We start from the raw sequence: 21918 nt of genomic DNA on the forward strand, positions 1-21918 counted from the left end.
CTCCCCCCCCCCCCGTGTTGGGCCCCTCCGCCCCCTCCCCGCCGCCTCGTTGGTGCAGCCTCGCTCTGGCGTTTCATTTCCGGGGTCAGAGGTAGCGGCGGGGCTGCGCGCGGGGCCGGAAGCGAATTCGCGGCGGGGTCTGCTTCCGGCGGGGACCGGCACCGGGTGGCGGCAGGTACCGCGGGCGGCGGGGACCGGGGAGTGGACGGCGGGGACCGGGGCCTCGGGGGTGACCCATTCCCGCTCCCCGGGGCGGGCGGTTCCGCGCTGTGCGCGGGCGGCGGGCCCCGGTTGCTCGGCCCCCGGTGGGATGCGGGGTCCCGGAGGAGACAGGGCCGGCGGGGCCTTGGTGCCGTTCTCGGGCCCGGGAGTGCGGCCGCCGGGCTTGGGGGGACGACGACGACCACACACACACGCTGTCCCTGGGGGGTTCTGCGTTCAGTCCTGGGGGGCAGTTACCGCGGCTCCGGGCTTCAGTCCCGTTACCGGCTCCCCGGAGGCTTTGGACCCGGAGAACCCCGGTTGTCCCGTGGTGCGGGCTCCCCCGAGGGCATCTTCCCCAGGGAAGCCGCAGGTGGGCGGGGGATGCCCGTCGTGCCCTCTGTCCCCCGGATTCACCGGCGGGAACCGGGGCACCGGCTCTCCCCGGCAGCCCTCCCTGAGGCTGCGGGGCTTCCCTGCCCGGGCCCGGGCCCGGGGGCAGGAGCAGCGGCTGATCCCGGTCGCATCTTCCCGAAGCCATCTTCACGCAGACCCCAGCTGTCACCCCGGCGTTTAAAGCCGCTCCATGCCCGGGCACCTGGGGGGGGGGGGGTGTTGGGGGGTGAGCGGGGACCTCCAGGCCGCGGTGACAGCTCTGAACGGAGAACGAACAGCGACTAGGAGCTGACAGCAGCGGATATAACGGGCAGTTAAAATCTTTGCACCTGTCTAATGGCAGTAATAAAGCCACTCCTCTCCAGGCACCGATCTCGGGGTGCTTTTCCAGGTGTGGGCTCAGGAAACCTTGCGGCTTTTCTGAGGAGGAGGAACTGGCTCCTGCCCGAGGACGGGACTGTGGAGGGGCTCACCGGGGGGGGGCAGAGGGGCTGTCGGGGGTCCCAGCGCTGCTCTCCCTTCAGTTCCTTGGCAAACATTGAACTGAATGGCTCCATCTGGAATATCCTGTGGTGATCCTGACGCTCGGAAAACGGCATCGTTCGCATCCCTTGATGGCTTAGGGGGGCTGCCAGGCAGCTCTGGGTTTAGAGGTTCATGCTAGCGGTTGGCTTGTGCCGTTATCACGGACACCTCCTCACCGCCTTGGGTCCGGGGTCTCCATAAAGACCCCGAACTTTATCCCCCTCCCACGAGGGACCGAGCATGGAGCTGAGGCACGAGGAAGGACAAGGGTCCGTGGAGCATGGCGCTGCAAGGCTGGTGGCCATCGCTGCCCCCCCCCAGCCCTCAGAGACCCTTCTCTTGCTGCGGTAACGGCAGCGCGAAGCCTCTCTCTGGCTGTAAACCTGCGCCATCCCGAGCGTTTAACGTCCTGCTCTGCGTCACGAAAGCCGACAGTGGCTGTGCGGGACTGGGGCGAGAGGTGGCTGGGGTTTCAGTCACAGCATGGGGGGACACTAGATGCTGCCAGCGGGGTCCTGGGGGCAGGATCCCTCTTGAATGTTCAGGCAGGCTGTGCCTCTTGCTGCCTTTTCGAGCCGGGGTGGGGGGCCAGCACCCACCAAGGGCACCCTGGGGGGTGGCGGGGACAGGAGAGGGGCTGGTCCCCAAGTCTCAGCTGGTGCCAACTGGGAGTTCAGGCAACGATGCTGCCACCAAAGCCTTCTGAAAAAAATGAGCGTGATGGTGCAAAGCGCTAACAAGGAAGATGCACGGGGTGGGGGTGTGGGTTGGGGGGGCCTGCGGCTCCAAGGTGGGTGTAGAGAGGGGTCAGCTGTGGGTAGGCAGCACCAGGCCTGGCTGTGCTGTGAGGAGCTGTGGGCCAGCTGTGGGGATGCCTTTGCCTGCGAGGAGAGGCAGGACCTGGCCCTGGGGCCTGCTCGGCCCTTGGTGGGCAGCGGCTCAACTGAGCCAACACACGGGGTTGGGGGGAAACGTGGGACGCTGCGGGGTTCCACGGCACTTCCAGAGGTGGTTGCAGGCCCTGACACATCATGCAGGAGCAAGAGAGCAGCTCAGAGAAGCGACGGCTGAGCGCTGCCTGCTCCCCAGGACCCGGCAAGCGCGCGGCTGAGCTGCTCCTGCCCTCGGCACACTGGGTACTGAGGGGTTGCCATGCCAGGAGCCTGCTTCTTCGGGCTCCCCAGGGCAGGGCTCACAGGGGAAGGATGGGGGCAAAGGGATTGTGAGCAAAAACAGCCGGTGGCCGGGCTGCCGTGCTGGCTCTGGGGAAATGCATTGTTCACGCAGCCCTCTGAGTTTCCCCGTTCCTGCCCGCGATGCTAGGGAGGGGACAAGCTCCCCGGGGGGTCTCTGCGCCCGCATTTTGTGCACACTCAGATGCTGAACTTGGGCAGCAGCAGCTCCTGGCCTTTTGAACAAGTGGCTGTTCATGGACAGACCGAAGCCACAGCCCGGATCCTCCTTGTCATTCTGCTTTACCATGGCCGTTGCCTGTCAGTCTGCTGCCTCTGGTCGCTGTCACTTGTGGCACTGGCACTGGTGGGTGCCAGCATGTAACGTGCCCGGCAGGGTGACCTTTCCGAACATAGACACGGGCTCAGATTAACCCTGGAAGGTGCTTTAGGGAAAGCTACAAATTGGAGCGAGCACAGCTCACTGTGGAGCTCACACCGTGCCCCTGCTGCGGGATCACAGCAGCGTGTGGGGGTGCTCGAAAACCAAACAGCCTCGGCCCTGTGGGGACCTGATCGCAAATGTGACAGGGCCTGTCCAGTGGTTTGCTGAAGATGTTGGATCACTTCATGGGTTTTTTTGGAGTGAGGTTTAGTGTCTAATTTAATATTAACCTTTTTTGTTTTAAAGGCATCTCTTCCTGCTAGGAAGCTCGGAAGTGTGTTAGTGTCTGGTGAAACACCCGCAGTTGGTGTCTCTAAAAGGCTTGGTCCCTCTCGCTCTCCAGGTGTTTTCTCTCCTGGCGCAGTGTTTGGTGCAAAGGCTGTAACTCTCAGAAGAGGTGACATGAGAATTAGCTGTTGAAGTCGTCATGTGAGCGGAGAAGACACATTAATAGGAAGTCGGGGGCGCAGGAGGAAAGGAGAAGCAATGTCACAAGATGGAAAGGCTTCTTACTGTAAGACATGTCATTAACATGCAAACGCGTGCTAATGAGAAGCTTGTGATTTGAATCTAAAAGCTGAGAGTGGAAGGGGGTGACGCTGGGGAGGGGGTGACACTGGAGAGGGGCTGACACTGGAGCTTTGCAGGGGCTGCTCTGGCCTTTCACAGGGACAGGACGTGCCTTGGCACAGGTCCTGGGTCCGTTTTGGTGCCCAGTGTCCTGTTGGCGCTGGGCTGGGCTGCTGGTGTTTTGCCGCGTGGACGTCTGTGGCAGCGCTCGCTGGGTATTAGTGCTTGATGTTGTCTCAGGATTTCACCGGCCACCTCTCCTCCACGTTTGCTTCCCGCTGGGATTCACGGGCTTGCTGCCGATGGTGGCGTCGCCTCTCATCCCTGCAGCCCTTCTCACCACCTCCCACTTCATCCTCAAAACAGGAGGTCTCACCAGCAAAAAGAAACAAAATCTTTCCTCAGAGTCTTGAGAGCCCTTTGGATCCTCAGTGCGGGTGCCCCTTCGGACTGTGTTACTGTCACCCAGGGTGTCCCTCCGGGCAGCGTGTGCCACTCATGCTTCCCCAGCCTGTTGTGTCGGCTGTCGGAGCTGCGCTGCTCAAGAGCCCCCGAAAGTGGCTCGCAGCTCGGCAGCCGGTGCAGTGCAGGCTGCGGAGGATGTCTGAATGCATAATACAACACCGGGGCGCTCAATAATTTATCTGTCACCCAGAAAAAGGCACATTTATACATGCTCAGATCCAGCCCCTGCTCTTTCTGCTCTGAGCTTTCTCCTGCCTGAGGGAGCAGTCCCAGTCGGGGGGGTCTCATCTGGGCTTAAAATATTTCTGCCAAACCCTGCTCTGTCCCATGGTGCTCCAAAGGTAAAGCCCTTTTCGCCGGTTCTTCCCCAGAAGTTGGTTATTGCCGGTTGGTTTGGGATGGGTGTGCTTCTGAAGCAGTGTTAAACCTCACCGGGACGGCTGGGTTTTAATCACAGGTAGGTTTAGGCTGGCTGAGCTGCATGAGGGCTCACACCTGCTGCCATGCTCTGCTGTCTCCCCATGCTCTGCCGTGTCCCTGGCACCGCAGAGTAGCCCCAGCGCTGCCTTGGTGTTGGGGGCTGTGGAGCCAGCAAGTCTCGCAAGGTGATTTTAAAGCGCTGTGAAAGTTGCGGAGGGGGGGGGGGGGCTGCCTAAGTGCAAAGTGGTGTTTGAGGGAAGGAGGCAGCGACACCCTGCCGTAGAGGAGGAGGCAGCCCGTGCATGAGGTGATGTATTATTTAGCGCTCACAGATGTCTTTAACTTTTCTCAGTTTGAGATGGGCCCCTCGCTCGGAGCAGCGAAGGGCCGTGGTCGTTGCAGCTGATCCAAAGTGACAAGTCTTCCAGCTCCTTCCGAAGTGCCTCTGAGAGAGACTAGCGGGGACTTGACAGGAGTCCAGCTTTGTTCCTTTTCCAGCCCCGGTGCTCCCTGGGGGCTGGGACACAGAAGCTGCTGGCACAGGGACCCAAAATTGCCCAAAATCAGGCTGTGCTCAGCTCTTGCAGTTGCTCCAGCTTACAGTGGGGCTCAGCAGCACCCCTGGCTTCGCCTGCCCCATGGATTGCCCTTTCCTGCAGGTCTGGGTGCTGTCTCAGAGCATTTTTCCTCGGATGTTGCGTGGCTGCAGCCTCTTGGTTGTTGCAGGTGTGATCTGTTATAGACAAACAAAGCTCACTCAGATCCTGGAGGATGCAGAACTGCTCGGGCAGTAGCGAATGCCGCAAAGAATCTGTTCTTTTGGAGGCAAAATGTCCCTGAGCAGGAGTATTTTGCAGAGGAGGAGTTTGTAGCTGTGCCTTTGCTGTGGGTGACTCGGAGGTGGCAGGGCTGGGGACTGACAGATCCCTGGCCTGACCTGTTTTGGCATCCTCTTTCCTTGTTTGTCTCCAGCGTGTGCTTAGTTGCGCGGTCCATTAACATAGTGGCCTCCTTGTGCCTTGCTGACGGAGAGGAAAAATTTTAATACAATGGTTGGCACGGGCTGCCTGAAAACAGCCTTCAGACCTCAACACCTCACTCGCGCTGGGGTTGTGTGCCCGGCACTGCCAGCCACTGCAGCTGGGACAGAGAGCAGCGCTTTCCCCTGCTGCCTTCCTGCTGCTCCGCTTGGCCAGAGTCGGGCATGAGACCTGGTGTCCCACTCCTGAAGTGAGCAGGCTCCTCTCTTGGCCGTGCAGGATGGGATCACTGACACCTGAGGCTTTGTGGTTTGCCTTTTGCAAAATGTTGAGCCCCTGGGAGCTTTGCATCCGTCCCTGCAGAGGAGACTGCTGTAGCTTGAGGTGGCTCCGGGATCCCAGGGACAGCTCCCTTTTGGATCACGGGCCTCCACGGAAACACCTTGAGGCCCCTTTTCCTGCTGCCGCGGCATCTCTGCGGGGTTTGCCATCTGCCGCTCTGGCCACTGGCTGTAGCTGCCAGCTTGGCTCGCCGTGCTGCGAACGTGTTCTGGGTGGCTGCCTCTGGGTCCCAGTGACACTTGCTGGTGACTCTGCAGACCCTCTGCACCTCTGAGCCTTTCACAGCCAATTCCTCCTTCCCTGCAGTGAGCAAGAGGGAAGGAAGGTCTCTGCCTGTGCTGGTGAACGTGGGGTGCCAGGGTGAGATGGGGCAGCCCTGGCGTGAGCCCATGATGTCTTCACTTCAGAGAGGGAGGCTCCTTGACAGCCCAAAAGCCAGTATTAGTCTTTTCCCTCTGGGACTGTATAAAACAACCAGGATCTGATTTGGTAATAGGAATATTTGCCTTTAGAGGGAGAGAGGAGAAGGGGTATCCAGACACTCAAGGCCTGAGGGTCCCCTTCGTGTCTCCCCACAGGTGACGCACTGACTTGGCAGATGTTGCCCCGATTGACATAGGACCCAAGTCACTTGGGCCAAGGATGAGCAAGCCGACAGACCTGCAGCACGACCTGGAACGAAGCCTCCCAGCCATAGCGTCCATCAGCACCTCGTTCTCCCAGAGTCAGGGCTTCTCCCCATATTGCTACTTCTCTCCAGAGAAGAGGAAAGCCATCTCGGATGTGAGGAGGACCTTCTGCCTCTTCGTCACCTTCGACCTGCTCTTCATCTCTTTGTTGTGGATAATCGAATTGAATGTAAGTTGGGGGAAGCAAATCCGTGGAGTCTTTGCCCTTTTAAGTTGTGCTTTTTCAGTTCAGTTCCCTCTGCATTAATTGCTCCGTTTCAGAAGTCTTGGGCCAAGTCTTTGTTTGTTCTTCCCAGCACTCTGCTGGTTTGCGCTGGCTGAGAAACCTCTGCACAGTTAGTGTAAACTAAAGTCCAGCTCATTTCCTGCAACTGGGCTCTGTTGTGGCTGTCCAGGGTCATTAACACCGTCGCATGTAGCGCTCTATGTTGTAGTGTAACAAGATCTGGGGCCCGTCGAATCGCCAGGTTGAGCAGTTGGCCAAATTTCTCTCCTGCTCCCCTTGCCTTAAGTGAAGCTGCTCCCTGTGTTTGCCAAGCAGCTGCCAGCTTTGCTGCAGCGTCTTGTTCTCAGAGCATCAGAGGAGCAGGGTAGGCTGTGCAGACCCTCCTCTCACCCACCCAACTGTTGGGCAGAGACAAAAGGGCCTTTGAGCTTTGGTCCCAACATACTGCTACTAATCTCAGCTTCTGAAAGCTGGAGATGTTGCTCCACCGCACACGGGACTAGCAAAGGGGAACGTGAGGGTTTTGGTCCTTTCAGAAGCGGCTGTCACACCTGTGCAGGCTGCTGCGTTTGCTCAGTGTGTCAACTGTTGCAATGACCACAGAAATCCAGTTTATTTACCTCAGTCCCATCAGGTTGAAGTTATTCCCTGGGCTGTATTTTGTTTTTATTTTTCCTGAACTGGTCCCAACTGGTTTCAGCCGTGGTGGCAGTGGGTTTCAGGTACTACATGTCCTCCCATGGAACAAGCTGAGCAGAGAGGCAAGATGAACAGATAGACCCCCAGCGCTTCTGCATGCAGCCCTGCCGGTGTCTGGCCTTTATTTATCAGCACTGGATCCTGCACTCACTTAGCGGCTCTTATCTCTGCCCTGTTTATCTCCTGGGTGTCTGCACTTAACAGATTGTCTCGGCCAGCAGCTCCCTCACCCTACCCGCTGCAGCTGGCTGTGCCGTGTCAAGAGCCTGAAGAGACCCCTGCTCCCCCCGCCTAGGAAAAAGCATCTCTCGGCCAGCATTCCAGCAATGCCGATGGTGTCCTGCACACCCGGCTTGGACCCCAGCTTCCTGCTCTTGTCCCTGTTCTTTGGGCTCTCTGTAGAGGTGCTGTCTACAAATCAAAATATCCAGCCCCAGGGAAATAATCTGCCAGCGCAGTCACCAGGGTGATTCTGAGCGTAGGTCTTGCAGGTAGCCATTAATGAGTGACTAACTGCTGATATTTGGGCCCTGAGCCGAGATGCTGCATATTTAAAGCTATTAGGACAGCTTATTTGCCTAGTTATGAAGAGCAACGATTTTATATCATGACTAATGCTTTTTTTATCAAACGGTTTCCTTCGCTGCAAGATAAGCTGAGCAAATTGGCCCTCGTTAAATGTCTGTTGCCTGCAAACTGTAATTCTGTGAGCTTGCTGCTCTCGGAGACAGAGAGTTGCCTCAGACGGTTCTTCTTCCTTGTTCACAGCAGTGGCTTGTATTTAAACTGAAAACACCTCCCAGAAATCATAATCCAAAGCCTTCCCTGTGTCTCGTTCCTCCTGCACCATCTCATAGCAGAGTCACAGTGTGGGGAAGAGGCTTTCCGTGGCAGCTCAGCAAAGCTGGCTGGCACAAGTCCTGTAGCCACAGATCAGATAAAGCAATAGAGCAGAACTGCTTTGCCCCCTCTCCCTGAATATTAAGCACCAGCCCTGACCTAGAGGGACTGCTTCCCGATGGCTGCCTCTTCTGTCCTTGGACTGTCTGACAAGAGGGTGCCAGGACACCAGGCTGCCAAGAACTGGCCTGAGATCCACCAACTTGTTTCTCACAGATCATCAAACAGCTGTCAGCCTATACCAGCTTCCAGGCCAGCTGGGCTGCGTTCAAACCAATAGCCTAAAGGTGAAGCATTTGTTCCAGTTACCTGAGCCATCCGCTTCCTCATAAACAGCGATTCCAGGCTCTCGAGAACAGGATTTATGGTGTCAAAAGTACCAGGGCTGTCAGGCACAGATTGTCTCAGGGTGAGGCAAGAGAGCTCTTCTGTGAGCTTTTTCCATGCTCCCGTGCAATATCCCAGAAAACGGTTTTGCCTCTTTCGGATTTCCTTGCAGACTCTCTCTGTCTGTGTGCGTCCCTCATCCTCCTTTCCTTCCTATTCCCCTTTGCCAGTACATTTGAACCTGCTGGTTGACTTCCTCTGTCAGATTTCCTGGAGGGCAGCTCAGCACTGCTGTGAGCCGTGGGAAGCCAGCTGGCCTGGAGGAAAGGAGAGGGGACCCCTCGGTGCTTTGCACAACGAGGAGGATCGCAGCTTAAATTTCCCCCAGGTTGCTGAGTGACCCCCGAGAGCCCTCATGGGGGAGATGTTTTGGTTGTCCAGCTGTGGGAGATGCTTTGTTCAGCGCATTACTGAAGGTGCTAGAGAACCAGTTTCCTGTGGTTTTTCATCTCTTCCGCGTCTTCTCCTGTACAGCTGAAGTCTGTCACCTGAAGCCACGCGTCGAAGGAGTGGGCACAAGTGGGAGGTGTTGTTCGACCAAGGGCGTTAGGCTGTGAGAGTTGTGATCTGGTGGCACTGGATGTGCCAAGCCAAAGGAGCTGCTTTTCGGTGTTAGAAAGCTCCCACATAGAAGTGTTTAATGTACCCACGTGCTGCTCCAGCTCTGGCTACCCGACTCGCGCTCCTCGGTGTGAAACCGAGGGTGAAATGGGCTGTCGTATCCTCCCGTGGTCCTGCGTTGGCAGATGAGCCTGTGTTGTGCGTGTGGCAGGCATTTGTATGCCTGATGCATAACCTGACCTGGCGGTAACCTCCGGTCATCGCTTGGCCGGCTTCTTTCTACCATTAGTTTCTTATCAGTGCACTCAATAGCTTTCTGGTTTCCTGTCTCCCCTTCAGACCAAGGAGGGCATTCAGAAGAACTTGGAGAATGAAATCATCGAGTACAATTTTAAGACCTCTTTCTTTGATATATTTGTGAGTATCCCAGACTGCTGCAGGTGAGGAAACAGCTTTGGAGCTGGGGGTGGTACGGCCAAAGGCTGAGCAGGGAGGGTCCGTGTGCCGGGGATGAATGGGGTCTCCCTGCAGCCTTGCCCCTCACCTGGGTCAGTGAAATTGGGCAGGTCGCAGCCCATCCTGTTGCAGCCTTGACCCCATCTGTCTAGGTGGCCAGGTCCTCGGGAGCTGGCCCATGTCTGTGTCCTCCCAGCACCTGGCAGAGGAACAAGGGCAGTGACTAGTGTCGATGGCTTTTTGTTTTTAAAGGTCTTGGCTTTCTTTCGGTTTTTTGTGTTGCTGCTGGCCTATGCAATCGTAAAGCTGCGCCACTGGTGGGTCATAGCGGTAAGAAGGCAATTTTTGCTTTCCTGTTTTTAGTTTTCTCTCTTTGCCTAGAGTTCGCAGGGATCTGAGATACGTAAATTTGTTTTTCAGGTCACTACATTGGTATCCAGTGCCTTCCTGATTGTGAAGGTCATCCTCTCTGAGGTTGGTTTCCTTGGGCTCACAGGAGATTGCTTTATGATTACCTGATGCTGCTGTTTTCCCATTTGTGTAAACTCCCTGTGGTTTCTGCTTTCTTCTGTGCAGCTTCTGACCAAAGGGGCATTCGGCTATTTACTTCCTATCGTCTCGTTTGTCATTGCTTGGCTAGAGACTTGGTTCCTGGATTTTAAAGTCCTAACTCAGGAAGCAGAAGAGGAACGATGTGAGTATTTTGCTCCTCTCTGGTAGGAGTTGGCAGATGAGGCTACCAGGCCTGGGGTTTCTGCTGCTTTGGCAGCACCTTGACAGATATGACATTTATGGAGAAGTGATCTCCAGGCTGGCTGTGACGCTAAGTGCCTGACTCAATTCTGTTATGGTATATAAGTCCCTTCAGGGGAAGAAAATACCAGATTATAAAAAGCATCTTTTAATTGAGTGGAGAAAAATGTGCCAAATTCCCCAATGTCTGGATCCTGAAGCCAGACGTGTTGGAAACAGAGCTCACCTCCACATTGGAGAAAATGTTTTGAAACAATGGGACAAATGCCAGGCGGACTGTTGGACTCTCCGTCTCTGGATATCTGTCTTCGGATCTGGGCTGGAGACCTTTCAGAGAGGATTGCTTCAGTTGCAGACACAATACAGGGGCGGGGCTTGAGTTACAGTGTGTGAAATCTGGTTGCTGAGGTCAGACTAAATGGAGATCGAGTCTGACCTAATGCTTTACAAACTACCCTGAAGTGCCAGACACCTTTAACTTCCACGGGCCCTTCTAGGGAGAGGGTGCTCAGCCTGGACTGGCACGGCTGCCCACCCCTAAAGCAGCAAAAGGAGTTTGTCGCTTTCCCAGGCTTAACTGACGAAAGAGGATGGGGAAATGGCACGTAAACGAAGGAGTATTTGTCAAGCGGGGCTCGATCAGAAATGCACTGACTGACTGCAAAACACCAGAGGATGTTTGGGTCTTGCAAGGAGGCTTTAAGATGAAAAATGATCAAGTGTTTAATGCCTCTATTGGATTAGGCTCAGGTTCCAAATTGCTTCCAGGGGAAGCTCTTATTTAATTAGATGCTTAATCGCCTTTGGATTTGACAGGCAGAAGGGCCCATTGATCTCCATGCAGATAAAATGTCTCAAAGAAAAGATGAGGCAATAGGAGCTGAAAAGCTTGTGGGCTGGCTGGTGTCAGTGTGAAAAGACCAGCCGTATCTGGAAGAAAGTGGCTGGGAGGGTGTTTGAGTAGGAGTGGATGTGGTGGGGGCCCCAGGACCCCTTGGTGTTGAAGTGCTGGATGCCGTGTGGGTAAAACCTTGTGCTTTGGTTCGCAGGGTACCTGGCAGCCCAGGCTGCAGCCTCTCGCGGCCCCCTGCTCTACCCTGGAGCCCTTTCTGAGGGGCAGTTCTACTCCCCGCCAGAGTCCTTCGCAGGTAAGAGGTGCTCTCCTCCCCTTATGCCATCACCTCGCTGGCAGCCGGACCGCCTCGTTTCCCAAGCTTGTTCCCCTCACGGCATTCCTCCTGGGTCTCCTCACCTCCATGATTGCCTCCTCCCTGAGCTCTGTCTCGTTATCCCAGCCCTTGGCAGTGGCGGGTGGCAGGGCCTCCAAGAACTGACACTGCAAAACGGGCTCCTCTCTCCTCACACTGCGCCCGTGCCTGGGCAGGGGAGGCACGGCCATGCTGTCTCTGTGCCATCTGCAGAGCGGAGTCGCACTCAGCCCCACGCACCTGGCTTCAGCTCTGTGGGAAACTGGAGCTTTTTGTGGTCTTGGGTTTAAATGCTCTTAGCTGCAGCTAAAGTACTTGAAAAGCGCTGCCCTCAGGAAGAGGGCACGGGGGCGAGTTGCCACAAACAGGTGAGGATAAGAGCTGGCAGCACGCCACTGCCCTGTGACACCGCCTCGTGCCGGCTCCAGAGACCTCCCCTGCTCGGGAGCGAGGAGACGTCAGCCGGATCAGTTGTCTCAGTGTAGCTGACACCCGGTTCGTGCTCAGCCTTCCGGAGAACAGAGCAATGCCTGCCAGCCAGCTGCGGCGCAGAGGCATTCGGGAAGGCAGGGTCTGGGCTGTGTCGGGGTTGTCCCCGCTGACAGCCCTTCCCATCGGATAGGGCACGGGGATCGGATGCTGTCTGTCCGAGGGAGATTGTGCAAGTGGGGTCTTCATCAACTGGGTGTTCACTGTGTGCTTGCTCCCGCTAGGGTCAGACAACGAGTCGGACGAGGAAGGTGCAGGGAGGAAGGCATTGACAGCTCAGGTAAACAGAGGCAGCGTGGCCTGAGGCTGGCTATCCCTGCCCGTCGGCTTCAGGCTGATCCAGGGCTGTGGGAGCCTCTAACAATCCTGTGGCCCCATCAGGGTGCTGTATCTGTAGAGCGCACAAGACTGCTGTCCCTCATTTCACAGCCTCCTGTTCTGGGGACATTTGGCTGAGAAGCTCTGCCTGCCCCATGGCACCAGGCTGTTCCCCGCGTACCCCAGGACCGGTGGCATCGTGGCCGCTGTGGGATGGGGGGGTCCTCAGGGTAACACCCACCATTAACCCACTTCCCCAGGGCTGTGCAGTCTTCCCTGCAGCATCCTGCAGGGATGTGATTCTGGCTCTGTCTCCTGCCTGTCCCTCTCTCCCCTTCCCTCTTCCATCCCTGGTTATACGGTCACATACCAAGAAGGGCATCGCCTCAATCCTCCCCACTGAACTGTGGCTCGCAGGGCGGTCCTTCACCTCCCCGAAGCCTGGCTGGGCACAGGCTGCTTTGTGCTCTTTTCCAAGTGGTTCTGCTGCCATTCAGCCCCAGTTCTGGCACCTCCACAGAAGGAAGCTCTGCGCATCCCATAGCCCTTTGCCTGCTGGAAACCCTTACGTTAAGGCGGGAGACTCACTGGTAGACGCAGCTGGTGTGTGGATACAAGCCAGGGCGGGGAGCGTGACTTCGAGCTCCAAAATGAGGCCTCTGTGACCCAAATTAAGAGATTTCTGCAGTGTGGTGATGGGAGATATCCCCTTTCCCTCTGCCAGCCCTGAGAGGGGGGTAGCAAGCCTTGCATGCACACTTCAGGCTTTCTGCAAACCCAGCTAATGAAATGCTCCCTTTTCTCCTAGGAGAAAGAGTATGTCCGACAAGGCAAAGATGCAATGGAGGTTGTGGACCAAATCCTCGCCCAGGAGGAGAACTGGAAGTTCGAGAAAAACAATGCAAGTGTCCCCCCGCCCCACCTGCCGGGCAGCACTGCCGGCAGAAAGCACGGATGGCTTAGCAAAAACGGGAGGACAAATGAGGCTTTTGAAACCTCCTTGCGACATGAAAAATTAACAAGCGTTACAATTACCTGATTGAATTAGGAATCTATTCCAGTTCAGTTAAATGTAAAATCCCCTCTTATTTAATTAGACGTTTAATTGCCTTCCTGTTTGACAGGAGAGAGCCCATCACTCCTCCCTCTAGACAGCAGGCGGGCAGGGGCGGACAGCTCACCTTTGGTAGGCGTCGGGATGAGGAGCCACAGCCGCTGGCGTGGGGAGGAGTGGAGGCATGCTGGCCCTGCAGCGGTGCTGGAGGGCCCCATTGCTGCAGCTTATGCCCTTGCTCCACAGCAAGGTGCCTTTGAGCACCCTGGGGAGACCAAGCCAAGCTGAGTTCTGGCCTTTCTGGCCAGCTTTGGTCCACGTGGGAGCAGGGGAGTGTGGGGCACAGACTGCTCCTCATGCCCCAAAGCTGTTTGTGTCACACCTTCCCCAGGACAGGGACCTTGTGGGTGCTGGAGTATAAATCGGGGATGTGGCTTTGCCGAAGGGGTCTGCAAGTCGCACCTCTTGCTTCAGGCAGCATGGAGGCGCACAAAGCAAAGCGGGCCCTGCCCTGCCTCTTTCCTCGCCGCCCTGGTTCATTCGCTGAGCTATGGTAGAGTTTTCTGAGTACCTAGAGCTCCTTTTCTCTCTCCAAAGGGTGGAGAGAAAGGGGCAGTGTCTCTGCCCGCTAAAACCAACCTTGCTTTCTGCTTGTGGGCTCGCAACGTGATTGGGGTGAGAGTCCTGCAAACTGCAGTCTCATCTGGTGTTTAAAATTCCCCTGTCAAGTGATCCATTGTCTGATGCCAAACTAGCTGGGCAGATTGTTTTCTTTATCCAAAGGGGGATGGATTTAAATAGACTAATCAGAGTTTAACACAGGGCTAATGATGAAAGGTTATCATCTGTCCATCCCTAACCCCTCCAGGGAGTCTCTTCTCAGATGTAGGTAACAACAGCAGTGTTGGCAAACTAACCCCTTTCTCTTACCCTGGTGTTGGTAGCTTGCTACAAAGAGAATTTGACCTTGACGTGGAGTTTGCAGGCTGGCATGGGGCGGATTCTTTTTCTGTCTCATCACTGCTGCCACTCTGGATATTGTTTTGTTTATGGAAATTTGTGCATGTGCATCTGAAACGTGCTCAGTGCAGTTCCCATGCTGGGGTCGCTGCCTTTTGTGGGGGGACGGTTGAGCGCTGGAGAGGGTCCTTCAGAATGACACACAGGGCAGGATGACTCCTGCAGCCACAGCGTTTGCAGACTTTAACCAGATAGAAGCGATTTATTTTGCTAACGTAAATGTAACTTTCTTATGTCTTGCACAGGACTTTGGTGATGTTGTTTACACTTTTGAAATACCTTTCCATGGCAAGACCTTTATTTTAAAGGTAAGAACCTTCCTGGATCGCTTCCTTAGTCTGTGTGGTACAGGCGAAGAGCAACTGCTCTGCTGGGAGCCACGGCTCAGCTTTCATGGTCTCTTCTGGCCCTGGCAGGACAGGTCAGGCTGCAAAGCACACTCTTTGCTTGAGACAGATGAACTGCACTGCACGCTCTAGGGAATCTCTCCAGGAAAGCCCCTTGGCTGGCAGACAAACTCCCCAGCAAATATGCTGGGCCCCAGTCTCTGCTGGTAGAAGTGGGAGCAGGTGACTGCAAGACTCGCTTCCAACCCCAGCATCTAGGACTAATCTGACCAAGGAGGCTAATTGGAACTAATTGCCAGCAAGACCAGGGCTGAGTGTGCGTCTGCTGCTGCCTGGCATTGAGAAGAGCTGCTCGGAAGTGCCTTGCTCTGTGCCCTCTCGCTGGAGTGGCTTGGCTGTAAACCACGCTTTAATGAAGCATTGGTGCTGCGGTGGCTTTTCTTTGTTCCAGTGCATATGTTGCCTTGCTGGCAGGAGCTGCCAATGGAGCAGCTCTGTATTTGCGAGAAAAAGCTGGATGGTCCCACTTTACTGCATTAACCATTTGCCTCCAAAGATCCCCTGTCCCACGGGGATGTGGAGAAACGAATGTTGCCTTTGCCGAAGCTCAGAATAGCTTTTCAGCAACTTCCCAAAGCAATCGCGCGCACAGCAGAACTGCTGATAAAGTGGGGTGAGGGTGGGAGAGGAGCCAGCCTGAGTCAGCCCCAAGGTCCGTCTGTCTCGCCATGTTACAGACAGACACTTGCTCTGTCCTCTCCAACTCTGTGTGTGCCCTTCAGGCCCCTGGGAATGAGAGCACTGTGGCAGAGGGGTGACAGCCTTGGCTTTGCGTGCGCTTGAGCCAAGCCTGCCTCGCTGCTCCCCTCCTGTATTATCCCACTTGTTCTTTGTGATCTGCCCTGTGTTTCTTAAAAATAATCTTACCAAGGTGGAGCAGGGGACTGGCTAACTGCTCTGGCTCTGTCCTCAGGCTTTCCTGCAGTGCTCTGCTGAAACAGTTTACCAGGAGGTTATTCTCCAGCCCGAGAAGATGATCCTGTGGAACAGAACAGTGGCAGCTTGCCAGGTAAGCGTGCCGGACAAAGATGGCTTAATCACAGGAGCTCCTTGGAGCGGAGAGTTGGAGCTTCCCAGTCCAACACCGGCTGTCGGCGGTGCCCAGGCCCTACTGGAGCTTAGCTGGATCCGAGTCACTGAGGCGTTAAATCTCCACTGCTCATCCGTACGATCCGAATGCTCTGCGGTAGCCAGCTGCATGCATGTGCCCATCCAAAAGCCCATGAGGTGGGCAGGGAGATGGGCCAGCGGCTGAGCCAAGCCTGCTTTTGCTTGGTAGGGTTTGGGCGTTTTGTGCTGTTGGTGTGGCAGGGATCTGGAGGCAATGCCTGTGTCCCCCTGGAAAAGCAGAGGGACCGGTCTCAGAGCAGGAGACAAACCTGTGCACACACTGCCAGTCTGAAGAAATGTCTCTTCTTTCCCTACCCACCTCCCCCCCCCCCCCAGATCTTGCAGCGGGTTGAAGACAACACGATCGTCTCGTACGACGTGGCAGCTGGGGCTGCAGGCGGTGTTGTTTCCCCAAGGTCAGTTTATTCCACTGTCTGTTTTGTACTGAGCCCCTAAACACCCTCCTAAAATGCGGAGAGAAGCATTGGACTGTAGTGAGAGCATTCTGCCCCAGCTCTGCCCCTCTTCACTGGCTGGGAGCTCCCAGTGTCAATGAGGCAGGGCTGGCTGGCTGTGCGGGTAATGCTCCCAAAGGCAAGAAGCCCCTGAAGTCTCCTCCAGACCTTTCTGGCAGGAGTCTCGGAACTCAAAAGCTGTCTCAGTCAGTCAGTCGGTCTCCCTGATAAGTACTGTGCTGTGCTTTGTCTGTATGTTGACATACCTCTGCCACAGCCTTTCCCAGCAGTCCGGAGAGCAGGATCTGCTCCTTCAAAGTCCCATGCACATTTTAAAGCAGTCAGCGCCCTTTTTTTGCTTAGGGATTTTGTGAACGTGCGCCGGATCGAGAGAAGAAGAGACAGGTACATTTCCTCAGGGATGTCGACCACGCACAGCCTGAAGCCTCCGCTCTCCAAGTATGTCAGGTAAGAGGCAGGTTCTATTTTTTTAGCTGGTATCTGACACACACGCTTTGCTTAAGCTTAGGGCAAAGAGCCACTTAAATGAAAACCCTGCTGTCTTTCTGGCAGCATTTGCAGGAAGCTAATCTATTTGTGGAACTAAACCTTGCTTCCCTTGTTCTTCTTCCTTTGTTAAAGAAACTCTCTGTGCTGTTCAGTGTTGCTCGGGTGTTTCCCAGCTCAGGGGAGTGGAGGTGCTGACCAGTAACAGCACAAACCCCAACCCAGTCTGCATCCTGTTTATGTAACAGTTAATTCCCAAACAGGGCCAGCTGCCATTTCTGAGGGGCAGTAAACAGCTGACTGTGGCTCGCTTTGAGCCTCTCGGATGCCTTTTGCTTCTTGTAAGCCAGTCACTTACTGACTTTAAAGGCTGTGGACATTGAGAGATGGCCCCGTGGGTGAAAAAAGCTGCGTCAGGATGGACTGGCTCCCAAAGTGTCGGCAGGTCTTTGGCCTCTCCCCTTCCGAAGGGACAGCTTCGCCTGGCTGGTGATAGATCTCGGCGGGGTTAGTCTCATCAAACAAGGACTCCTTGTTACTGTCTGCTCCAGTGCCTGGGGCCCAGCTGTGCCACTTCGCGCACTGACTTTGTTTTTCCTAATAATCTGGTTACAGTAATTGACATTTAACTCAGAGCCGTTATAGCTGCCTCAGTCTATTTAAGAGCTGGGGACTTCAGGGCCTAGAAAAATCTTTTTACAAATGTATGCAGCAAAAATAGTGTGTTCCTGAACAGGGAAGGGAAATCTGTATTTGGGCTCTGTGTGTGAGCACAGCTCTCGTCTCTGAGACGGATCAGATGGTGCGAAGAAGGATCTGGGGGCTGTGGTGACAAGGCTCCCCGCGCCAAGCCTGTCCTGACTGCGCAGGGTTTCCCTGGCCGCTTGGCTTTCCTGAGACCTCTTGTTTGCACCCATTTCCACAGAGTTGTGCCTCGGAAACCTCCCCGCGGTGAAGAGCCGGTGTCGGCTGGGCTGGCATGGTCCAGAGGCAGAGGCTGCTTCTCAGCCGGCAGCCCTGCGGCAGCCCTGGCACCACCGCTGCCAAGGCACCTGTGGGAAACCTGCCTTGCCGTGCTTGCTCGTGTGCCTTGCAGCCAAAGCAGATACCTTCCCGGGCACTCTGCGCATCTGCTCTTACCCCGCTGGGCTCTAGTCCTCGCTGCCAGGCAGAGGGGGTGGCTGCTGCTGCAGGAGCTAGCGCAGGATCAGTGCGGTGCACCCCAGAGCGTTAGCGAACGGCTTTTCATCCGGCCCTGGCTCTGACTGTGTGCTCTTGGTTCCCCACAGGGGTGAGAACGGGCCCGGAGGATTCATCGTACTGAAATGTCCCAGCAACCCCAGGGTCTGCACGTTCATCTGGATTCTCAACACGGACCTGAAGGTAAAGCCAGTTCTTTACTGATGCACAAGCGCTGTGGCCGTATCCTGTCCCCAGCAGGGCTCACCAGCAGGCTCCGGCATCCCCTGTGTAGCGCAGGCTGCGTGCTGAGGACCTGCTCTCTGCTCCAGCGGCTGCAGTCCCACTGGCTGCTTCTGGAAGCGGCTCATTATCAAAGGCTGCCCTAAAGGGACTTGAGTTTTGCAGGTGGAGGTTAAACGCTGCCTGAAAATCACCCTCGTTCCCCCTGAAGTTGCCCCAGTGCGAGGTGGGGAAGCTTTTCCTTACCTGGCAGAGATCTTGCTTAGGAGTTTCACATCTCTGTGTGCAGGACTGGGGGAGAGGAGGAGATTTTATCCTCTTTGAGAACCGAAAATAGTGGGGCGTGTGAAGTGTTGTCTGGCTGCTGGCTGTTCCCAGGAACCCGCTGAAGGGGCGATCCACTCGCCCCTGCGTGCCCTGCTCTCAGACGCCCTGGTACAAGCACGGCCACCCCTGGAGTGCGTGGGACTGTGTCCGCACCTGGGGAAAGGCGCTTTGGCCGTATGAGATGACCCAGATCTGGAGCTATTTACAGAGCTGCGTGTCGAGTCCTTGCTGGTGGCCCAGACAAAAGGCAGTGCACGAAGGGAGCCGGGGTCGGGCGGATGGGGGGAGCGGAGCTGGCCCGTTTTCTTCCTCCGCTGAAGGTTGACGTGGTAACGGCGCTGCAGCAGTGAGCACAAAGGCTCCATTCATCAGCGCTCTGCTGCAAAGCTGCGCGGCCCCCTCCCCTCCCACGTCCCTCCCTCCCCACAAAGTAGATCAGCTCCTGCCTGCCTTCTGAAATGCTTTGGAAAGGATTTGCAGAAGCGCTTGCCTGGGCAGCAAAAGCAGGGGCAGAGCAGAGCGTGGCTTCGTGCCCCTTTGCGCTGGAGATGTTTTCCTTCACGGATCTGGCTCCGATGCCTCTTCCGCCCCTCTGTAATGAGCGGGTTGGGAGGGATAACGAACCCACTTGGTTGTGCAAGATGGGGCTCAGAAAGGAAAGATGTTCCTTGTGCTTCCCGGGCCGGAGAGCGCTCGCCCACTGCCTGCCTCCGCTGCTGGAAGAAATGCCGTAGCGGCCGAGCTATTAATAACCCGCCTGTCAACTGCTTCCACCATCTTCCTGAAGGGCTCTGCTAGTGCCCAGACCCTTCTTCTGTGCTGCCTTGTTATTTCCTTTGGCCCTGAAGAAGTATTTATAGTACATGGCTCATCCCTTCCTGCGACGAAGGGTGAGAATTACACACGTGTGTGTGTTTGTCTGTGACGGAGCTTCGCCCCGGAGCTTGTTTCAGGGAGGTGTCTGAAATGGCCCCTGGACCAACAGTCTCACAATCTCCTGCCCCCATGTCGCAGTGAAAATCTGCTCCAGGGAAAAGTCTCTGCCTCCTGAAACACCCCAGTCTAAGCGGGGGGGACCTCCTGTGCCTACCTGACCCCCCAGGACAGTTGGCAAGCCATCCCTGCCTGAGCTGCCCTCACCTGGGACCCCTTCTCTGCCCTGGGACCCTGCACAAGCCCCCGGCGCTGCTCCCAGCCCTGCCTCAGCTCCCTTCCCCCGCAGAAGCAAAGATTATTTTTTTTTTTAATGCATCTCACATAATAGAACACAGGCCGAGGCGGTTGGGGTTGAGTCGTGCAGGGCTTTTTAGAGAAATCAAAACGTGTTTCAATTCCTCCCCCGGAGCAAGCTCCTTGAAAGCGGCAGCTCCCCGCTGCGGTGCTCGTGCATCCCTCAACCCTGGCTGACACCGCTGGGTCAGGATGGGGGCCAGCCCCGAGCCCTGAACCCAGTGATGCCTCCTCCGTGCTGCCTTGACTCACGGCTCCGTGCTCTTCTGCTTTCCCCACAGGGTCGCCTGCCCCGTTACCTGATCCACCAGAGCCTGGCCGCCACCATGTTTGAGTTCGCCTTCCACCTCCGCCAGCGGGTCAGCGAGCTTTCCGGCAAGCCGTGAGCAGCGGGGACATGCCCTTGCCAGACATTCCTCTGCCCTCTCTCCTCTGCAGCCAGGGGACAGCCGGGAGAGGACCCTGCGGCCCCCAGGCCCTCACCGTGACCCCCCCCCAGGGAGGATGTCCCATACTAACAGCGCTGAGATGAGGCCGGGGCTTGCTCAGCTCCTTCTGCCACCACGGTTCCCCTTAACCAGGGCCCTGAAACCACTGACTTTTGTGTGCCAAACCCCTGCCCTGCCCTCCTCTGGGTCTGACCTCCCCCCGTCCCCTCACACAGGTGTTGGGGGCTCATCTGTGACCCCCAGACTCCTGTACGTCTGCCCCAGTTCGATGAGAAAGAGGGGCCAGAGGAGAAGGCCACGTTACGGTGAGGACACGGGTCCGTCCCTTCACCGTCTGTCCAGCCGAAGCCCCGGGCCGGGCTCTGCCCCTCTGCATGTGGGGGCAAAGGCGCAGCTTGTGCCCACCTCACGGCCATTGTTCCCCCCGGGGGCTGTGCCCCCCACCTGGCTATCTGCAGGAGGGGATGGGGGGTCCGTGCAGGGGACCCCTCCGGGGCTGTTCCCTGGTGCTTCGGGCTCCCCAAGTTTCCCCCTGGGGCTTGGCTGAGCTCATCCCTCCCCCCACAACCTGCAGCTCCAGGTGGAGGCAGAATGTGATTTGCCTTAAGCGGAGACTTTTATCCTTTTCGGGGGGTGCAGGGGGTGGGAGGAGGGGGGGGGTGCGGGGGCGACTGCGCCTTCTTTCTACCTGTGAGCGCCGGTGCCGTGTTCTGCGCTATAAATGGAAACAGCGCGAAGCCGCCCGCACGCGGGGGCAGATGCCGGCAGCGCTGCGGGGAGGGGGGAGCACCCACGCCAGGCCCCCCTGGGCTTTCTGCCCCCCCACACTGGCCCCCCATGCCTGTGAGGGGTGACGCCTCTGGCCGGCACCTGTCAGAATTAAAAGCCTTCCACTGTTTGCAGCTCCTTGTCTTCCACGTGCCCTTTGTAACCCGAGCGAATAAAAGCGAAGAGGAACGCTGGCCCAGCCGGATTGTGAGCAGTCGCGGGGCTGGGGCCAGCCCGAAGCCCCCCCACACTGAAAGAACGGGTACTCCGGGCTCCTTTGGCCACTGGCTGTGGGCATCACTGTCGCCCATCCCGTGCTGGCACCGGCAGCTCCTGGCCATCAGCGTGGAGCATCTGCATCTGCCCCGGTCACCCCCGGCAAAGGTTTCCCCGAACATCCCCTGGAGCGGGACCACCGTGGCTGGAAGGGGCTGGAGACCCGTGTCTGCCGGGGCAGCGGCCGTAACCACGTGAACCCCGGCTGCTGGCACCCGGCGAGCACCCGTCTGTTCGCGGCCCCCATCTGTTGCCCCTACAAATAGCCCAGCCTTGGGGGGGCCTTATGGCCAGCACCCCCCTGCCTGCTCACCCGGCACGGCCTGTCCCCGGGGGGGGACACACTGCGATGGGACCCCAGTGGCCCTTTGAGGACAGCGGCAGGACCACGGCTGCCGTGGGCCGGGTGGCACAGGGTAGCGCGGCCACCGTGTTGGCACCGGGGACCCGCAAAGCCGTTAACGCCTCCGGGGTCCGTTGTGTTCGCTTGGTCCCAGGAGCCGGTGCCAGCGCCGCGGAGGACAAGGAAAGGCCAGACGTGCCCTGGACCGGGGCCAGGGGGTCCTGCCTGCGCCATCACGTTGCCGGCAGGATCTGTCCCACATCCAGATTGGGGTCTGGGCTGCCACCGTAGGGTGGCAAATGGCCAGTGGGCACATGGGGCTGAGCGTGGCCGGACACACACACGGGG

The 21918-nt window shown here is 57.0% G+C and overlaps 1 protein-coding gene across 2 annotated transcripts; it reads left to right on the forward strand.

The window, feature by feature from the left end:
- The first annotated feature begins 95 nt into the window (after nt 1-95).
- Nucleotides 96-21907, forward strand: STARD3 (StAR related lipid transfer domain containing 3). Of its 2 annotated transcripts, none has more exons than XM_075036493.1 (15): nt 96-175; nt 6095-6374; nt 9318-9395; nt 9687-9764; nt 9855-9908; nt 10011-10128; nt 11237-11335; nt 12109-12164; nt 13011-13103; nt 14522-14584; nt 15597-15692; nt 16130-16209; nt 16612-16716; nt 18045-18138; nt 20016-21907. In XM_075036493.1, exons 2-15 carry the CDS (start codon nt 6159-6161, stop codon nt 20118-20120), a joined length of 1335 nt encoding a protein of 444 aa, XP_074892594.1. In that variant the 5' UTR covers nt 96-175; nt 6095-6158; the 3' UTR covers nt 20121-21907. The 2 variants fall into 2 exon arrangements, with proteins under 2 accessions (XP_074892594.1, XP_074892595.1); XM_075036494.1 differs by lacking the exon at nt 96-175 and adding an exon at nt 3173-3253.
- The last annotated feature ends 11 nt before the right edge of the window (nt 21908-21918 follow it).

The sequence above is a fragment of the Buteo buteo genome, chromosome 9, assembly GCF_964188355.1.
Source record: "Buteo buteo chromosome 9, bButBut1.hap1.1, whole genome shotgun sequence".
Classification (NCBI taxonomy): domain Eukaryota; kingdom Metazoa; phylum Chordata; class Aves; order Accipitriformes; family Accipitridae; genus Buteo; species Buteo buteo.

Bases quoted from the DNA above. Each gene is read 5' to 3' on its own strand.
- STARD3 (XM_075036493.1), top strand. From the start codon at position 6,159: ATGAGCAAGCCGACAGACCTGCAGCACGACCTGGAACGAAGCCTCCCA. The intron at 9,396-9,686 runs GTGAGTATCCCA...TTGTTTTTAAAG, and splicing joins CCTCTTTCTTTGATATATTT to GTCTTGGCTTTCTTTCGGTT. The intron at 16,210-16,611 runs GTCAGTTTATTC...TTTTTTGCTTAG, and splicing joins GGCGGTGTTGTTTCCCCAAG to GGATTTTGTGAACGTGCGCC.